At 39.1% G+C, this 22223-nt stretch overlaps 1 protein-coding gene across 3 annotated transcripts in view; it reads right to left on the minus strand.

The window, feature by feature from the left end:
• Nucleotides 1-22223, minus strand: part of LOC127006789 (calcineurin subunit B type 2) — a 65266-nt gene that overhangs the window by 38381 nt on the left and 4662 nt on the right. For 2 of the 3 annotated variants that reach the window (XM_050877119.1, XM_050877109.1), the window contains exons 2-3: nt 13416-13450; nt 3666-3705 (exon numbers count right to left, since the gene is read on the minus strand). In XM_050877119.1, the coding sequence (XP_050733076.1) occupies nt 3666-3705; nt 13416-13450 (75 nt within the window). Of the gene's footprint in view, nt 1-3665; nt 3706-13415; nt 13451-20616; nt 20671-22223 lie in introns of those variants that run through there. The other variant, XM_050877128.1, reaches the window with a different exon arrangement.

Genomic DNA, 22223 nt, shown 5'->3' on the forward strand with positions numbered 1-22223 from the left:
CATTCTGCTCACTATATTTGCTGTCTCAATGCATTACTGGAAGAAGTTAAGATTCGACTCGATTTTGACTCAGCACGCTATGCTTTTAAATTCCACTCCACAGATTTCATAATTGAAATTCCTATTTATAGTTTCAACTTGAAAGAATCTGGCACTTAACTACATTACAGAGCTTCTCTCATGTGTCACATCAAGCAGAAATTTTATACAAATCTTCTTGGAGGCTTTTTCTGCCTTGATCTGGGAGGGCTGTTACCAATCTTTATGTTGTCAGCAATTTCAGTAATGAAACCATTGAGTCCTACATTAATCTCTGATGTAAACTATTAAATTACTGCCAAGGAGTGGTAATTGGTAACATTGTGGCTTTTGAAGAGGTCTTCGCTGAGGCTTCTAATGACCTCTTTGTTTTGTATGAAGGTATGATAAATGCACTTGGTCTAGTATATTTTGTTGAGTTAATTCTGCAAACGTTTGGCCTTGATATTGATGTCCAGTCTATGTGAGAGATAAAAATCTCTTAAAATAACTGAAGTCAATGACTTCCTGCTTTGTAGTGTGTCGCAAAACAACATTTCAGCATCATTGCAAGATTGCCCCACAGGCCTGTAGGTAAGTGGATACGTATATTGATTTTATTTTTTCAATATCTATACACACATACAGATGCTCCAAATTACTGTCTCTTGGTGTTAATGTATATATAGATAGATAGACAGATATAGATATAGATAGATAAAGAAAGATACTATGCCTTAAAGCTTCTTACAGAGGCAAATGCTGACAATAATTGCTGTGATACTGGAGACTCCTTTAGCAAGAAGGGTTGGGGACTAGAGTGACATCTGGCAAGATTCCATCAAAGAAAATAGACAATTATCATCATTTCATTATCTTGTCCACTTTAACACTTACACTTATAACTTTCTGTTCTTAATCTTTTAAGTTAATTTATGATGGAACTACTTTTAAACAGGCACCATTATCGTCTTTCAGGTTTTACGTTTTCACTTGACATTCACTCTTCTCCTGCTTTAAAAATCACAATGCAGTTAAGCCCCTGATTTATTCTATTACCTCTCAATCTACATGAAGCAAAATGTCTATTCTACCATCATTATGCTGCAAAAAAGGCTGTGCTATTCCCTGTTTTCCTTTTTAAATGAATATTCAAAACTTTCTTTCTACTCAATTATCTTCTTTATGAAGTCTGTTTTCTCTCACCATTGTTTCACTACGATCAAAAGAAAGATCAATGTAATTTCAAGGTAACTGTGATGATAAAATCTCGTAATATTCATAAAATAAATCTATCCTTATATGTATATATATATAAAAAAAAATAATAATAAAAAAAGGCTGCTTCGAAAAAAAAAAAAAGAAAAAAAAAAAAAAAAAAAAAAAAAGAGGACACATGCAAGCTGTCTTCCTGGTCGTGGTGTGCTGCAGTATGGCACCTTGGCAACACACATCACATGGTGCGTTGCTGAGTGGGGAAGGGCCATTATGATTGCCTTACTACCAGGTAAATTTTGCATTAACCCTCAAGTGGTCTTAGAAAAGGCTAACATACAGGCACAAATAAAATAAAACTTGAAAAGCAGCACGTTTCAGTTATGATAAATGCACAACAATAATACATTTAAGTTAATAAATTTTTCTACTCTGATAACATACGAATGTGTGACTGTATTATTCCCTGGGCTATGCTGATACACCTTGGAACAATCTAATAAAGTGTTTTCCTCCTTTTCTCCTTGTATACCGAGAAAGCTTGGCCAGACAAAAGCAACAAATTAAAGAAACATTTTCAACGGTAACCTCCTCTTGATAGATAAATGTCACTGACATACATATACATGCTCCTGCATAAAATGTCAGCCTTATGAGATTAACACTTTTCACAGAATCTACACCAACATATGAAACATATATCTTTGAAAAGATATTTAGGTTGGAAGCTTTGACACCCTATACAACACTTGTATTACATGTTACATCATGCCAAAGAGTGTAAACTGCTAGATTTATTTGATGCTGGATCAATTATTACCAAGACTGATTCTTAGAAATAAATTAATAAAAAAAATCAATTTGTATGGGATAACATGCAAAACTATACACCAAATAGATTAAAAACACAGCTAAGGGCATATGGCCGGGTCATGGAAGGGACAACATAACTAAAAATAAAGAAATTTAAATGAGCAAGATTTTTAATACCATAGGGTTTATGATAACATATAGCACACTAAAATCACAAATAAAGACTGTCTGATATGTGAACTGGCTGGCCTTTAGTTCTTTATCATATTTTCATTTAGCATTTTGTAATGGCAGTTCATAGATGTGGAGTTTTATCCTGGTAAGTCCAAGGAAAATCATCAATAACATTAACTCCAGAAAGCAATTGAGGTATGTGACTAAGTATCAATCTTTCTTTTCTTTAGTTTTCTCATAAACACCATATTAATCATGTGTTACTTCAATTTTTTTAATATCTTGTTTTCACAGGACATCGTGATGTAACATTATACACTCTGTTGATGTATCTTTGAATAACTGTGTGTAAAGAAACAGTTTAGAACCAACTATACTTAGGAGTTCCAAAGGAGCATAACTGAGAAAAGGTGAATCAGTTAATTTCATCTACAGACTCACCACCATACAAGCCCTATGTACATCCATGCTTTGCCTCATTAGAGAGTTACGCCCCCCTTCTGAGACAACACTTTCCTATTACTGACGTTACTGGGAATGAGAAATACTCTAAACAAGCAGTTTATTAGTAACTGGGCCTAAGGCTACTCAGTTACTGTAAAACATCCATGTCCTCGAGACCCATTTATTATGAACTGTTTAATAATCAGATACATTCCAACGTCTACAGTTTCTTATGAATACTACCATACTAGAACTACATAAAAGGCCCTGAGTTGGTTTAAGGCTCAAACTCAGGAAGCAAACGTACACTCCAATACTTATACATGGCAAATACCTAAACATAGCATTTACACTAGAAATGTATACGTACATTGATCTGTCCCTATTAATTCATCCATGGTAGCAAAGAAATTATATTATAAACCTGAAATTTTCTATATAAAATGGCAAAACAATTCTTATATATCAGTACTAATATATTATGCACTCCAATTTTGATCCTAAACTTTTTGTTCCATGATATTTCATATTATAATGGTGTGATAAGATAGCTAACTATATACTGTGAGATATTCAAAACTATTCTTAATGAATAATACTTCTCAACCATAAGAATCTTAATAAAATAACTATTACTTCATGAATCTTTCCACCACTTTTTGATCACTTAAAAATTGTGGCTTAAAAAAATTAAATGTAAGAGTGGTACATTACTGAAGTGAAGTTTGGTATCATTAAAACATGTAACATGGAGCACCACCAGTAGATTCTATAGACTCCCTACTGATGGGAAAAAAAAAAAAAAAAAAAAAAAAATGCTTTCAGATTCTTATTTTCAGTGTTATTTTAATGATACAACCACACTTGAACACCATCAACGAGGGATATAACAAATATTACTTTAAATTGTTATTCTGGGCCACAATCCATGTGATCAAGAATTAGAAGAGCCTGAGCACAACACTGAGGTGGGGACCACTGGCCCTCTCACAGGTACTTACAGTTGGAGCACATCTCCATTGGAAGTGAAGCCTCGTTACCCTGAAATGAGACGAACAGGTTGACTTTATATTAAAGCATATTCACCACACACACCCATGCACACAAACATGCACGCACACACATTCATGCACACAAGCATGCACGCACACATGCATTCACACACACACACACACACACACACACACACACACACACACACATAAAAACACACACACACACACACACACATACATACAATGGAGACAGAGAAGAGCCACTAAATTATAGACAGGTCTCACTCACAAGTGTTGTTTGTAAATTATGTGGAAGAGTAATAAAAAGAAATGTGTCGACCATCTGGAAAAGGAAAAGATAGTAAGCGACAGCCAAAGTCGTTTTCAAAAAGGAAGATCATGTGTTACAAACTTGGTCTGTTTTTAATCAAGAATAATAGACATAGTACAGGAGAGAGAAGGATGGGCGGATTGCATATACAGGTTGAGAACCCCTTATCCGAAGTCCCTGGGACCAAGTGTTGCGGATTTTGGATTTTTTCGGATTTCGGAATATGCAGACCCTTTTGACATTTTCAATAATATCTTTACACCACGGAGCACACAACACGCGGTAATCATAATGAGTAATGTGCGAAGGTGTTACTGTTACGACTGATGACAACAAACTTTTATGACAGATCAAGTGTCAACCTATATGAGTATGTTTGCAGATGATGCCACACTCCTCAGAAGGATAAAGGAAAAAGAAGATTGTGAGAGGCTACAAAATGACTTAAATGAGATTCATGAATGGAGTAAGCAGTGGGAAATGGAATTCAACAGAGAAAGGCCATATAATGAGAATGGGAAAGAGTAAGAACAGGTCCATGGCAACATATGAGTGAGACAATAATAGATATAATAGATACAGTAAACAATGAAAGGGACCTTGGAGTGATTGCTCAAGATACACTGAACCCTGATAAACACATAAATATAATATTTGGAGACATAATTTGTGGCAAAACATTACATAGAATGGCATTTCATTATATAGATAAGGATATGATGAAAAAATCATAATGGCAATGATAAGACCAACACTGGAATATGCAGCATTGATTTGATCCCCCCACAGGAAAAAAGATATAGGGAAGAGGGAAAGGATACAGAGGATTGCGACCAAAATGGTACCAGAGTTATCGAGTCTGCCATACGAGAACAGATTAGAAGATGTGGAACTGACGATGCTTGAGAAGAGGAGACAAAGAGGAGACTTAAATAGCTTTGTATAATTTACTAGTGGATTAAAGAAATTGGAGAGAAGTGACCTGGTTGTGACAGGAGGAGGGGGCTGAAAGAACACAGGAAGAAGCTGATAAAGGGAACATGTCTGAAGGATAAAAAGAAGTACAATTTCCCATACAGTAGTGTAGTGAAAGAACACAGGAAGAAGCTGATAAAGGGAACATGTCTGAAGGATAAAAAGAAGTACAATTTCCCATACAGTAGTGTAGATGAGTAGAATGGTCTAAAGGAGGAGATTATGTAGGTGGGGAGTGTCCATCAAATGAAGGAGAGATTGGACAAATATAGACAAGAAAACAGGAATGTCCAAGCTTAGCTCAAGCCCTGTAGACAACAAATAGGTAAATACAAATATGTAAATATACAGACACACATACCGATGGATGCAAGCATGCATGCATGTGGACACACACACACACACACACACACACACACAAAACTGCATACTGCCAATAGTTATGCAGCACCCACCCATAACACAACACTGAATCCTATATTAGTTTAGTGCCAATAGATTACTCAGCAAACACACTGCAGTACTGAACCTTGCAACAAAATACTGTAATAATGAAAACTGAAAAGTATCAGTAGTCATCATAACACTAATGTGCTTAACTATAGTTGGTTTCATGTCATCTGTCACTGTCACTGTTGTGATAAATATTCAAGCTATTTTTTCGATAACACATTTGAATTTATGTACTAGTGTGCAAAAAAAAACTCACACCTTCTTATATATATCCCAAACATGCCGATTTGCATCAATAATATACAGGTGCCTCTCAATTTACGAGAGTATATTATGTTCATGGTGAGTTTGCGTATTGTAAATTTTGTGTATGTAGCCTAAGAATGGTGCAAGTCCGGATTGCAAACTCCTCCATAGCACCTCCCATGGAACTTGCCCATAAAAGTAGCCCAAAAGCACCCAAACAATGAAGGAAGCACAGGGAAACACCTGACCTGCATTTGATTAACCCGTTAGGCATGCAACATTGTGCAACACTATGTAATGGAGCTAACAAGTTTTGCCAAGATCTGGATCTGGATAATAATGCGCAGGGCACCTGTATAGGTGCATAACACGCATATTTGGATGGCGGCGTTAGCCAAACATCCCGTCAAGCGTTGCGTGGAGAGTAGAGTTATATGGGGGGGGGGGGCGCTAGTGTCTGAAAACACATGAGTCTTAATTATATGAGTGTGGCCTGTGTAACCTCTTCTGCATTTTTTAACCTTCTATGAATGTTTTGCTCAACTATGATTGCTTTTTCCAGTAAAGGGTCACCTATAAGAGGTGTTGAGAGGAATATTATGAGAAAGCTGTTGTGTAGGATGGCATTTTTGTTGACCTCAGCTGATCCACTGTCCAGTTTGGCTAACTCTCCCCCCCTCCCCACCTCTGGGGAGCTGTGTGGCTCATGGCTCTAAAGAACATAATTTAGTGGACCTTCTACCCTTTCACCAATGTTGCACAACATTACGTAGAGGAGCTGTCAAGTTGGGCCAAGATGATGGCATTAGCTAAACGCAAAAGCCCGGCCTTCTCATTGCTCAGGTTGTGCGAGTGGGGGGGCAATGTTTGTAAACAAAGGAGATGTTGTTGACTAGTTGTATGAGTGTGGCTAGTGTCACTTTTGCATGTTAGTATCTTATGAATGTTTATCTAATGAATGATTTGTTCCAACTATGATGACTTTCAAGTATTGGATTGCCTGGAAGAGGTGCTGAGGGAATGCTGTGTGGGAGACCATATTTGTTAGTCAGCTGGTCCACCGTACAGTTTGACTCACCCCCCTTCCAGCAAAGGGGTGCTTATGAGCCTACTTAGTACAGTCATGAAGTCTGGCAGCCACTCTGAGAACTATACTCCTACCATGGTACCAATAACCATCAGAGGAACTAGCTGTGGGTGGCAAGGGGTCTGGAGTGGTGTGCTGCAGGGAAGCATCCTTGGACCAACCCTGTTCCTCATCTTTGTAAATGACTTTCTTGAGGACATCAGTCCAATGGGAAACTGCTAACTGATAATGCCAAAATCTACTGGAGGATGGGAAATCCACATGACGAACAGATCCTGCTGGCTCACCTCAATAAACTCCGGGAATGGAGCTGAAAAATGCAGTCATGAACACTGGGTAAGCACTGGCCATTAGTTCGACATGAGATCCATCCTTCTGGTACAGAGCCTCAATGAGAAACACCTGTGAGTCTTGGGAACCCCTAACCCAAAGTCCTCTGCACAAGTAGCCAAAGAACAGCCACTGCTAACTAAATACTTTATGGTTTCAGTTGTTTGACTTAAGCTACAAGAACTGCCGCTGTATCTTTCTTTCTGCCTCAAAATATTGCCTCTGCTCTACAGACTACCTGATACTTACTCCAAGATAATCCCACCTAAAGACAAGGGGCCACAGACTAAAGTTCTAAAAAAAAACCACACTGCACCTAGGCCTATAATGAGTGGAACAAACTGCTGGAAGAGGTTCTCAACAGCAACATTACCTCTTGCTAAAACAACTAGGACCAGCATATTCAAACCCTTCTGGGAAGGACGCCCTGTGGTAAATATGTACTTTAGCTCGGCCATCTCAAATTATCATATAGGACTCCATAGCATGGTCAAAGGATGAAAAATATATGCTCTTTAACCTTATAAACTTAAGGAGGTGCACATGATTAGAAACTATCGCAGCCTAAGCAAACCTAAAATGACCATGCCTGCATCGCTGATATGATATGGCAGCAGTTGTGGTTCAGGGTGAAGCGGTTAGGTTTGGTTATGTTAGGTTAGTTTGTAACCATGTGTGCCTTCATATTATGGTTAAAGGGGATGTACTGTATTTTTACCCTTTAACCAAAACATGAAGGTGTGTATGGTATTTCCTGGTGGTGGAGCTCAAGTACATATTTGCCCACCCCTTCATGAGGACTAGCTCCCTTTTCTCTGTAGCTATCACGAAGTAACCAATAACCAATGTCTAATAACTGCAATTTTTTTTTTCTTAGAGCCATATAATTAACACCTGAAAGTTTACAGCTGCACCTACAACGACAGAATCTTTGCTCATCATCATCTCTTCCTTCCCAGCATCCACCATTCCAGGTGCAGTGCCTCAGAAAATAAAGAGGAGTACGAGGTGATGTCAAGATCATTGATTTCTGGGCCCACCACCACCACCGCCGCCACACTCCTTCTGTCATCTGCTGCCCTATTTACCGGGCCAGCGTGTTACCTGCTGCAACGAGAGCCTCAGCAGGCAGCCGATACATGGGGAAGGATGATCCACTTACCATACTGACAGGCTTTAAGGACGAACGCGAAAATAAATAAACAGTGTGTGGTGTCTGGAGCCAGAGTGTGCTGCTGCAAGGCGCCGCGCCGCGAAGTGCAGGCGCCTGGCTGCCGCGCGCCCTCCACGCCCGCAGGGGGCGACGGGGATCGGAATAACGTGACCTGTCACTTGATATTTGATGGAAAACTATTTCTTTATTACTGAAATGTTCTTGATCCAACTTTCTTGCCCTTGATTATGTGAAACAAATCATAACGTAAGATGTCTCCGCCCCGATACAGCGCGGCCCGAGCCGAGCCTGCGCCGTGCGGGATGCCTGGGGGGGGGAAGGGGAGGGGAACGGGGGAGGGCGGCGCAATCTCGCAAACGCAGGATATATATATATATATATATATATATATATATATATATATATATATATATATATATATATATATATATATATAAATGAATTCAGAATGACAAGATCTACTACCTACAGTAGGCTATGAAGGGTAAAAAAATGTCTGACTTGAGATTGTCTTGCACCGAAAAAATAGGTACCTATACATAATAATTATATACATTAATAATAATAATAATAATAATAATAATAATAATAATAATAATAATAATAATAATAATAATAATGATAGTAACCATAATAATAATAATAATAATAATAATAATAATAATAATAATAATAATAATAATAATAATAATAATAATAATAATAATAATAATAATGATAATAATAATAATAATAATAATAATAATAATAATAATAATAATAATAATAATAATAATAATAATAATAATAATAATAATAATAATAATAATAATAATAATAATAATAATATTGATAATTATTATTACTATAAGATATTAAAAGTATGCTTTACAGCAGGGCTACTCAACTGGTGGCCTGTGGTCCGAATCCGGACCTTCTGAGTGTTGTAGCTAAACCCCAGGCTCCAGGAGTAGAAAAAAAATTATAATTTATAACAGGAAGGTCCTAGCGATGTATTCTTGCAAGTGTATTTCCTGGACTGACCGTAGGGCTAACAGTCAGTCCAGGAAATATATTTGCAAGAATACATCGCCAGAACCTTCCTGTTATTTAATTATATTTTTCTAGTCCTGGAGCCTGGGGTCCAGCTACAATACTTATCCAGACCTCTGCATATCTTTGAACTTCTAACTGGACCTTTGCTTATAATAGTTGAGTAACCCTGCTGTACAGTATAAGTCTAAGAGCAGTAGACCGCCCTCAATTTACATTTTAGGTATCTATATACTTGTGTAAAGGCGGAAATGGGCAACATTGTATTCTCTAGGTTAAAACTGACCTCTGAGTGTAAGCTCATTTGGATGTGCTTACAATGAATTCCTTCCCTCTTCCCCCATAACCTGTAGCTCTAATCTTCGGCGAGTCTTAGATATAGTATTTATCTATCGTCGTATGAGACCCTGGAGGTTTGCTCTGGGTACTTGAAATCTGGAATCTGAATCATAACAGTTGTACCATGCAATATTTGAGTTGTGTGTGTGTGTGTGTGTGTGTGTGTGTGTGTGTGTGTGGGTGTTTCATCAGGCCCAGCCCAGATGTTGGGCGTGGCCCACTGACTCAACCTTGTGTTGGTACTTTCACTTACCGCAGTACACCGCCAAGCTGTATTCTACACACACACACACACACACACACACACACACACACACACACACACAGGCCTATCATATATGCATAAAGGAAAAAAAATAACCCCAACGATTTTCAAAGTTCTCCGCCCGTGTCTTACAATTCTTTAGAAAGCTTTTGTTTACGATCGCGTTCAAGTAATAGTGGGTCTCAAATACAAGGATTCTTAAGTAACCGTCTAGACTCATTGATCGCTTTCATGAGATATCCTGTTCACGTTCCTCCCATCGCCTTTAAAAAACGGGGCTTCCGCAATGACACCCAGTCTATGAATACGCATCTCTCCTTATCGCTTGGGGTATGCGCTTACGTAAAACCTGCGCCAAGATGAAGGACCGTAACTCTATGTAGCTAAATCAAACCCTCGGAAATCAGGGGGACGGCAAGCAAAACCACCGGGAGTCTCTCAATGCATGGGCGTGATTAAAGAAGAATTTTAGAAGAAAAAAATTAAGGGGGAGGAAAACACAAGAAGCGATTTTCCTGCTGATAATGACGAGAGGGAAAGAAGATATAAAAAGGAAAACGTTGAGGTAAAACCTTTCAAGAAGTAAGAGATAAAGCTGGCAATAACGCCCACTACTACTACTACTACTACTACTACGACTACTGCTGCTGCTGCTACTTCTGGTACTGCTGCTGCTGCTGCTGCTGCTGCTGCTACTGTTGCTGCTATTACTTCTACAACCTACTATTAATTGCTGGTACTACCATTACTACAAATCATACTACTCCTGCCCCTATTCCTCTTACTACTACTACTACTACTACTACTACTACTACTACTACTACTACTACTACTACTATTACTACTACTACTATCTAGATTAGTGAAGAAAAACACCAGGATAGCAAAAAGGAATTATGAGATCAAAGTAGCAAATGAGGCGAAAAGCAATCCTAAAGGCTTCTTTCAGATGTATAGAACAAAAACAAGGGAGAAAATTGGACCGCTGAAAACAAACACAGGGGAGCTAGTGGAAAATTACGAAAATATGAGCACATTGCTGAACGACTACTTCCTTTCAGTATTCACACAAGAGGATCGAACGACTATTCCGGAAAGGGTTCAGGTGTACGAGGGCGGGGATGACGATAAATTGAGGGATATAATCATTACCAGGCAAGTTGTTCAGGATGAGATAGATGAGCTGAAGAAGAATAAGTCGCCAGGTCCTGACGGGATATTTCCGAGGGTATTAAAGGAATTAAGTGATGTAATCAGTGACTCATTAACCGACATCTTTAAGATGTCGGTAAATACTGGTTATGTGCCCAGCCTATGGAAAGGAGCTAATGTGACGCCGATTTTCAAAAAGGGGGACAGGTCAGCTGCTTCAAACTATCGCCCAATTAGCTTAACATCGGTTATAGGCAAGATGCTGGAGTCCATAATAGCCAGGAACATTCGGGAGCATCTAGAGAAATATAGCTTAATTCACGACTCGCAGCATGGGTTCACTAAAGGTAGGTCAAGCCTCACCTATCTCTTGTCCTTCTACAATAAAGTATTTGAGGCGGTAGACAGAGACGAAAATTATGATGTAATCTATCTTGATTTTAGTAAAGCGTTTGACAAAGTTCCTCACCAACGACTGTTGCTTCAATTACAGGCTCACGGAGTAGAGGGTAAAGTTTTGAACAAGATCAAGGCGTGGCTTAGCAATAGGAAGCAAAGAGTGCAAATCAATGGTAAAAGATCTGACTGGGGATGTGTTACGAGTGGGGTCCCACAAGGTTCGGTATTAGGTCCACTTTTGTTTATTATTTATATCAATGACTTAGATACAGGAATTAGTAGTGATGTCAGTAAGTTTGCAGATGATACCAAGATCGGTAGAGTAATTGAGTCGGATCAGGACGCTAGTATTCTCTGGGATGAACTAAACAGATTGTATGACTGGGCGGATAAATGGCAGATGGAGTTCAATGAAGGGAAGTGCAGTATTCTGAGTGTAGGTAGGAACAACACCTCTCATTACTATTGCTTAAATGACACTCTCATAAGCAGGTCTGGATGCGAGAGAGATTTAGGGGTCTTAGTGAGCTCTGATCTCCGTCCAAGGGCACAATGCATTCAAGCTAGAAATCGAGCAAATAGGGCACTGGGATTTATTTCAAGGAGCTTAAGCAACAGAAGCGCCGAAGTCTTCCTCAAACTATATTTAGCATTAGTTAGACCTCATCTTGACTATGCGGTTCAGTTCTGGTCACCTTACTATAGAATGGATATCAAAATGTTAGAATCGGTGCAGAGGAGGATGACTAAGATGATTCAGGGGTTGAGAAACTTGCCATACGAGGAAAGACTCAAACAGTTAAACTTGCATTCTCTAGAAAGGGCGAAGGGTGCGTGGAGACATGATCGAGGTTCATAAATGGATGAAGGGCTTTAATAAGGGGGATATTCATAAGGTTTTGTTGGTAAGAGAACCGGGTAGGACACGAAGTAATGGGTTTAAACTGGATAAATTCAGATTCAACAGGGACATAGGCAAAAATTGGTTTACTAACAGGGTGGTGGATGAGTGGAATAGGCTTAGCAGTCATGTGGTGAGTGCCAATACAACTGTCACATTAAAAAATAGATTAGATAAATTCATGGACAGCGATGTTAGGTGGGGTTAGATACACGGGAGCTTAGGTTCAAATGAGCTGCCTTGTACAGGCCTACCGGCCTCTTGCAGACTCCTATGTTCTTATGTTCTTATGTTCTTATGTACTACTACTATACAGGGCCGTACCCAGAGCTATAAAAGGGGGGAGAGGTCTTTTTCCACAAATGTGGACCTTTGTAACCACTTGAAGATGAGCGAGTGACGAGCGAAGTGAGCCAAATCAGCTGGGGGCTTTGGAGTTTTTGGAAAATTGACATTTCTGGGTGCATTTTCCTACTGTAAAAATTAAAAACTGGGACGAAAAGTCCCATTTTTTCGTTTTGACTCTTTCAGAAAAAAGTGGACCTTTTAGAGGATGGGGGGTACTACTACTACTACTAGTAGTAGTACTACTACTACTGTTACAACTGGTAGCAATAATACTATAACAAATAATAAGAATAATAAGAATAAATGAATAAATAGATAAATAGTAAAATGATTGTAACTTATTATCATCATTTCCATTACTATAATTTTGATAATTATTATTGAATGAGGTGAGTGGGCATATCCTGAGCAGAACACTCAACAGATGGACAGCCAAAGTAACAGTGTAGCAACTCAAATCCTATAAAGCCTCTCTCTTCTCTACTAGAAGTCAGAGCAGACTAAGAACCAAGTGGGAACCAAGTGAGATAAATTTGAATATTTTTTGGCTTGAGCAAAATGAACTGCACTAAATCTGACTGAGAGAGGTGGAAAACGTTAGGATACGCTGATGATGATAGTGAAGACTGAGTGAGGGAGTGGCAGAGGATATTTTTTTTTAGTGTGCGCGTATGACTATGGCAGCATGTGAACAAAATCCATTAAGTTATGTGTGTATACATACCTTCTTAGGGCGTGTCATTTTGGGCGCTGAACGCTCTGTAATAAAAAAAAACGAGAGGAAAATCAGATATATGTAGAGTAAATGATTATATTATGACTAGGGGTCCAAACATTCAGAGACCCCCCCTCCCCCCAAATACACACACTCACCGCTCCGGTAGCTCAGTGGTAAAGCTCTGCGCTGCCAGGCTTCATGGTCTGGCAGGCGGAGGTTCGAGCCCCGCTCAGGCTAGGATTTTTCCACTGACAGAGGAGCGGTTACTGTCCCCACTTGAGCAAAGGGGATGGAGTGTGGGGTGTGTAAAGGTCCCGGCAATATCCAGGGAGCGACTAATGAGCATTGTTCTAATCGGGAGGGTACTTGCAGGCGATGACGAACCTAGCCCGTGATCAGGCCGTTGGTGAATTACATACACACACACACACACACACACACACACACATAAAAAAAAAAAAAAAAAAAAAAAAACCGCACATGCATTTCATATTTTTCATCCCAATTATATATATATATAAAAAAAAAAATCAGCGTGAGGAGAAAGAGGGGAAGGAAGAGGAGAAAGAGGAAGAGGGAAACGATAAATAATGATACTACTACTACTACTACTTGTAATAATAATAATAATAATAATAATAATAATAATAATAATAATAATAATAATAATAATAATAATAATAATAATAATAATAATAATAATAATAAAAATATCAATAATAATAATAATAATAATAATAATAATAATAATAATAATAATAATAATAATAATAATAATAATAATAATAATAATAATAATAATAATAATAATAATAATAATAATAATAATAATAATAATAATAATAATAATAATAATAATAATAATAATAATAATAATAATAATAATAATAATAATCATCATCATCATAATAGTAATAATAACAATAATAATAATAATAATAATAATAATAATAATAATAATAATAATAATAATAATAATAATAATAATAATAATAATAATAATAATAATAATAATAATAATGATAATAATAATAACTAGACGTATAGCACTCGGAGAGTGCACACCTCCGCCGAAGATCGTCCTGAAAATTGGTATGGGCATCAACTGTGATCCTATGCATCATATGGAAGCATTTGTTTCGAAATTTTATGAAATTCTATTTTTTTGGGAAACTTTGATCTTGGGAGAACTTTTCGAGGTCAAGGTCAAAGTTCAAGGTCATGGCCATGCAAGGTGCATCATATAAAAACATCTGTTTCGAAATTTGATGAAATTCTATTTTTTTGGAAACTTTGACCTTGGGCGAACTTTTTAGGTCAAGGTCAAAGGTCAAGGTCAAGACCGTGCAAGGTGCGTCTTTCCATGAGCTAAAATATGAGCCAAGTCTGAAGTCTCTACGATGAAGAGAACCGAAGTTATGGCCAATCTAACGTTTTGTGCGACCTTGACCTTGACCTTTGACCTTTGACATAAAAAAATAATGGGTTCTATTCTGGATGGACACGAAGCTTACCTGAAAAATTGGTTGAGAGAAACAAACAAACAAACAAACAAATAAACATACTAACCGGACCGAAAATATAACCTCCTCCAACTTCATTGGCGGAGGTAATAATAATAATAATAATAATAATAATAATAATAATAATAATAATAATAATAATAATAATAATAATAATAATAATAATAATAAAATAATAATAATTATAATACGAGGAAGAAGAAGAAGAAGAAGAAGAAGAAGAAATAAGAAAAGAAGACAACGACGAAGAAGAAATCGCAATGTCACATGATAACAATGTATATACGTAGCTACACAATTAGCCTGCACTCTCTTTTCAAAACACTGGTGACTGGGCTTGCTCTGCGAACGCTCCTCTTGTGGGTTACAAGTGTCATTCAGGTGTAGGCCTACACTGCAACACTCATGTGGGTGTGAAGATACGGAAATAATGCACATAAGGGACTTGCAAGCAGGAAATGACGCGTGTGTGTGTGTGTGTGTGTGTGAGAGAGAGAGAGAGAGAGAGAGAGAGAGAGAGAGAGAGAGAGAGTTTGTGCGCGCTCTTAATTAAAAGACCAACCGTGTCATCAGGTAGAACATCTAAGATTGAGTTTTTTTCCCATCGTTGTGTCTGGTGAGGGGATGCGCGGTGGGCGGCAGGCAGTGATCCATGAGACAGGTGGTGAGGCAAAATTAGCCTAAGCTGGCAAGAGTCTGTTGATGAAACACACACACGGGGACATGACCTCCGTCTCCACCTCTGATGTATAGTCTTTTTCGAGGCTACGTTCATTCATCGCCCGCATCGCTATATACTCCTTTCTAGTAAATTAAAGACTTAATATGGTGGTGACTCACGCGCTGAAGAGTGAAGACTATACAGCCGGAGTACTGGAGAACGCAAGGATGATGAACGACGAAAAAGATAGCAGAAAGTCTTATTAATGAAACGAGGGTGTAGCGGGAAGGGAAAGAGAGTGGGAAGGGGCATATGGGTGAGTGAAGAATGAATGAAGAAGGAAGGAACGATGGTGAACGAAAAAAACAAACAAACGGGTAAAAGGAGGATGCAAGGAGGGAAAGTCACCTTCGCCTTCTGTTTAGTGATGTTACTGACACGGGGAAGAAGAAGAAGAAGAAGAAGAAGAAGAAGAAGATAGAAAGAAGAAAACTTGAGTCGGAGGAGATTGCAAACGCCTAAGGTCACAGGGGATGATGGCTTTGTCGGATTCTCGCGCTGTTTCGAAAAAGATAAAAAAATAAACAGGAGACAGTAATTTATGAGGAGAAAGATGTTCACCCCTCCGCCCCAACGTGCATTAGATGATTAGACAACCTTCCCGCACCCCCCCAAGACCCCCCCCCAAAAAAAAAGGTGAGCAACGGAATAAAATAAACGTAAAACCACGCCCCGCCATGCAACCACGTAAATAAATAAATAAGGAAATACTATGATATTAAATTAATAAATAAAAATCAAATGAATTATAAACAAATAACTAAACATAAACGTAATAGGATAGAGAAGTCTCCCTGAGAATGTCTTAACACGACGAGGATGAGTGAGAGGCAGAGCGGGGAGAGGCTGAGGGAGAGGCTGAGGGCGGTAGATGTGGCAGGTGACGGGTGACAGGCTGACGGACAGAGACGAGAGGGTAGGGGCAAGGGGACATAAAGGTGCGGAGTGGTGGTATGCGAGCCAAAATATCAATGAGAGCTGCTACACTTCTTTACCTTTGTCGACACTCGTGGCATATGGACTTAGGATTGAAGAAGGGAAGAAAGTAATATATGCAACTTTGCATGAGTATGGAGATCTATACTCGTATAGCCTATATATATATATATATATATATATATATATATATATATATATATATATATATATATATATATATATATATATATATATATATATATATGTATAGTAAATGCGTGTGTCTGTGCATATTTGCGATGGAAATTCAATAGTGAATATTAACTGCTGTCACTTCGTTACATTGGTGAAGGTGAAATAATGTTTTGCTTCCTGACTGTGGAATTCTGACACCATGACATAATTTAATTAAATATATATATATATATATATATATATATATATATATATATATATATATATATATATATATATATATATATATATATATATATATCACTTCACATGGAATTCAGTGTAACAAAGCTGATACTAAAAAGGGCACGTTATGCCATCAAGTAGTAGTAGTAGTAGTAGTAGTAGTAGAAGTAGTAGTACAAGTAGTAAAGATAAAGGTAAAGTTGGGGGCATACGCTACAGGTGCGCGTTGCTTCAGTTTTCATCTCCACCACATTGGCGAGTGATAACTCACTACGCCGGGACACAGGGCGGCCAGTGTGACATTCGGGTTACTACAGTTTACCTTCCCAGGTAATGTATTTCAGCAGTTGCAGTATAGTGCGTAAGAGTTTTCAATACATAATTTTAGCTATAATGACCTTGAAAAATAAAGAAAAAAGTGTGAAATACACAAAAACATGTGTATTCGGCTTCCCTGTGCGTAAATATCTTCGTTTTACGTAAGACGCGGGCGAGCAGCGAGGGTAGGTGAGGTAGATGTAGACAGCACGCTCTAAGTCAGTCTCCGCGCAGCGAGATGGGGGCTGGCTGCATGGGGGGCTAATTTTCAGGGACTTTGAGCCGGTGGTGGTAAATATAGCAAGCACCCGACGCTCGGATGGCATGCTCACCTCCGACGGGCGCGTGCTACCACCACCTGCCACGGACCCCCTACACTGCGGGGAACACGGCGGCCTTGCGATGGAGGGAGGCTAGACGAACCAAAGACTCTGGCATTATGATATATGGTGTAGAAATGAGCTTTTTATGCTGGATTGTTCTCTCTCTCTCTCTCTCTCTCTCTCTCTCTCTCTCTCTCTCTCTCTCTCTCTCTCTCTCTCTCTCTCTCTACCTACCTACATGAGTCCATAAGAATTCAATATGTATGGGGCAAATGCTTACCTCCAGGATGTCATGGCCCATAACAGGTCCTTGAATGCTCAGTCTGATTATATATGTAAATCTATGTCAATCAAAAGGATAAGCAGTATACGTAGCTACACTAGGAAACATTGCTCAATCATGCACCAACTGAGTTTATACAGAATGTTGAGCTAAACTTGAGACTCAGCCCATTCATGAACTGTACTGCATGGGTTTATGTGTAATGTGACGTCAGACTAATGCATGGGATGATCAACATTCCCTTGCTGTAATGCCTCACAGTCTGCAAGAAACGAACGAGATATAGATTCACGTTTCCCACCTCCCTCAACAAGACAAGTGTTTACCGAGAGGCGAGGGTGGTGTTGGCAAGGGAGGAATGTTACTTATTTTATGGTGCATGGGCTTCGTGCTATTCCCAGAGCTTATATTTATATCTGTATCTATTTCTCTCTCTCTCTCTCTCTCTCCACACACACACACGCACACACACACACACACACACACACACACACAATATGAACAAACGTTCACATTTCGCATAGTACCTCGAGACTCATGACCTACATATATGCCCCTCCTTACTTTTGGCTTTCCCCTTCCTCAAAGGCCCCGACACACACACACACACACACACACACACACACACACACACACACACACACACACACACACACACACACACATATACACACACACATGCATGTGTGTGTGTGTGTGTGTGTGTGTGTGTGTATATATATATATACACACCCCTCACACACACATATGTGAGTTGATAATTTTTCTTATGACAAGTCATAATCGATCTACACATTGCTCAGTGGGTTAATGTGCCGCGGAGACCCTCTTCCCTCCCTTCGCGTCCCGCCCTTCAAAGCTGTGCTAGCTGCCAAGTATTCTCCATTTAAACCATTGGCAGCCGTGTTGTTATTGGCTGATACACGAGGCCTTTGCCTGCAGCTTAAATGATATGCTCCTTCTTTTATTCTGCTGGAATATCAAACCACTCTTTATCAGTAAGAGTCGTTAGTATCTTATTTTTAGCCAGAAATGTCTTTCACTGTCTCGCAACATCCTCAGCTCAAGTTTCCTGCAAAACAAATTATTTTGACTGAGCACTCTTGTACATTATTTCTTCTTGTGCATCGTCCTGACTGCGTTTTTTTTTTTTTTTCTAAAAGAGACGACGGCTTGTGTCACTGACAGGAGCAAATAATAAATTTTGATGTCTGACTGCTGCGACGCTGAACCACTGTTGCAACAACGGTGACAAACCTAAGCCTTCATCGTATATATCTGCACATTATGGATTTTAGCTCTTCCGTTATAAGATAATGAAACTAAACCATTGAAACACTAGCTTATATTGCTAATATTATTTATGCAACAGAATGATGGATGGAGATTTAAAATATATGAAAATCACCTAGTTGCTCGCTCCCTCACGCCAGTAATAGCCTTGGCATTAAAAATAACAAGTTAATCTAATAATTTCTCCATAACTGTCCTCCTCCCCGTGAATATCCCTTTGGTGGATGCAGTGCTTCTTAAGCCCCGCCAGATGAAAGTCACCGGGTCTCATCATGAAGCAGTTTTCTCCGCTACCGTCTTTCTTGGGACGAGACAGTTTTATGAGGTGACTCAGGCTTGGGGAGTACTGCGCAACGACAACGGTGATTGCTGCTTAAATTCCGTGAAATAAAGAGTTCTACTGGAATATTTCTGCAACACTCGTATCTTTGGGTTCGTTTCGTTTTTAGGATTAACCACTCAGTTGGATTTTCTTCTCTTCTAATTGAATCCACGTTCTCAGCATTATACATTCATCATTGGGCCATTAAGTTTTGTCTACGGCCAGAGTTTCGGAGTGCAAAGGTCTATGCATGGCCAGCACAATGTGGGCATCGTCATATCACAAGTTGTGAAAAGCAGCAACAGTATCTGTGTACAATGAATTTGTTATGTGACTTTCTTGCTCGTACACTGCACTTACAAACTACCTTCCTGCCTTTCTTTTACAGAGTTAAAATGGACCGATGGAGGGAAAATAAGAGACGAACAAAGACGTCAATAACAATGCGATCCAGTTAACGTTTATTACCCGTTCCCAATATATATATATATATATATATATATATATATATATATATATATATATATATATATATATATATATATATATATATATATATGTATATATATAAGATACGTTTATTAACTGTTCAATATAAATATAAGATTATAAGCAGTAACTCAGGTCAAATACAAGACATCACGAAACTGTTAAATGTTGAGTCGCAACTGCCATGGTGATGGAGGGTTGCTCGGGTCTGTTGGGAACTCGCTGGGGCTCACACTGTATATAAATAATGAGTGTTCATTGAACCTTCAACGCATGTACACCACGTGTAACATGCGAACCAGCTGCTGATACAGGACAGTATTGGGTGATCGCAATATTTCTTTCAAAATGCGTGGCTAAGAAAGTATAATGGAAACATGTTTGGGGCATGCAACTCGAAACTTGTTCCGCGTTAGAAACGCCGATGCATGGTTCCTAACACCGCATCGCATCTTCGTGGAGACACCAACAGGAAACGTTTAGCCATCATTTCCTGGGGCAAATTCGTCACACTAATGCTCCCACTGAAAGCGACCGCCGGATCCACTTCGCCGCCCGTAGTAGTCTGGACGTTGTGGGTATCCGGGCACGACCCACCTTGGGGATTCCGTCGAGGCGAAGACTCAAGGGCGGGACGCGACACGCACCTTCTGTAGGGCACGAGAGCCAACTGGCGCTGCCATCATCACCCTACCTCAACCCTTCCCGGTGTCGTCAATCATACCCTGCCCTCCTCTCCTCTCCCATCCCTTCATCTCCACTCCCAGGCCGTATTCCTTCACGCCCAGCCTACCTCCTACATCAAGCTGCCTGCACCTAGCTAAACACACCCCTGATCCAATACTTTCACCCTATATCATCAGGGAGATGAAAAGCAATATCACCAGTAATAAACTTTCCATCACTCATTGGGATAAGATATATATATATATATATATATATATATATATATATATATATATATATATATATATATATATATATATATATATATATATATATATATATATATATATATATATATATATATATATATATATATATATATATATATATATATATATATATATATATATATATATATATATATATATATATATGGCTGTAACATAAGTTTTATGGTGATGCTAATTATTATACGATGAATGATGGTGATAACGGGGATGATGCCAATAATGGCAATGGTGACGACGGGTAGGGTGGTGGTGGAGGTGGAGGAGGAATTGAAGTAAGGGACATAAAATCAGGCAATGAAGGATATGGGGTGATGGTTGTGATGGCTGTGCTCGTGCTGGTTGTAGTGCCGGTAATGAGTCAACATATGCAAAGATTAAATTCCAGACGGTCATTACTCGTTAAAAAAAACGCATTAATTTCTCCACGTCTCCTTAGGGCCCTCCACCCGCCAGTGTGCAGCGTGACCGTCATTGCTCCGACTGTTTTGAGGGCGGCACAAGGTGAGGCGGGGGGGAGCAGGGGGTGGCATTAGGGGAGGAGACGGGGCGTGGTGCGGGTATACCTGCCAGGTAAGGCTGCCAGGACCTCAAGATGAAGTGAATGGCACGATAAGCTGTGGGTGATGTGACGGGTATATGTGGGTGCTTGGTCTGGGAAGGAGGGGGTGACGAATTGGCTCTGATGAATGAGGTGTGTGAGGTGTGGGTGGTGTGGTAGGGGTATTGTGGATGGAGATGGTTGTGGTGATGAGGTGGCTGGTGTGAGGAATGTGTGGTGTGGGTGTTGGAGATCGAGATGGGGATGGGTTAATGTAGTGGTGGGGTGACGGTGAAGTACCCACTGCGGTGTGTGCATGGTGTGAGGGGGTGACAAGGTTAAAATAGCAAATCCGACTATACATGATTTAGTTTCTTGTCAGCTGTATAGAACAAAAGCGAGAATATGGCCGCTTAGAACAGCAGACGAGTAACTACTAAGAACAACAACAAAAAAACATACCCTATCATAGTATTAAACTCGTTAGAATACCTCAATGGCTAGTTTGGGGTCCATCTATTAATGATCTTAACCCAGTAGCAGCAACGGACCAAATTTGTGGCTTTACCGTGTACCAGCGACGGGCCACATTTTTGCCATGATATAAACTCCCCAAAATAGATGATGCATAAACTGATCACAAATGCATTGATATATATTATGAAATGGTTTGCGTGAGTAATGATTTTTTCTCATTTTTCTCGCTTAGA

Source organism: Eriocheir sinensis, chromosome 3 (assembly GCF_024679095.1).
Source record: "Eriocheir sinensis breed Jianghai 21 chromosome 3, ASM2467909v1, whole genome shotgun sequence".
NCBI lineage: Eukaryota > Metazoa > Arthropoda > Malacostraca > Decapoda > Varunidae > Eriocheir > Eriocheir sinensis.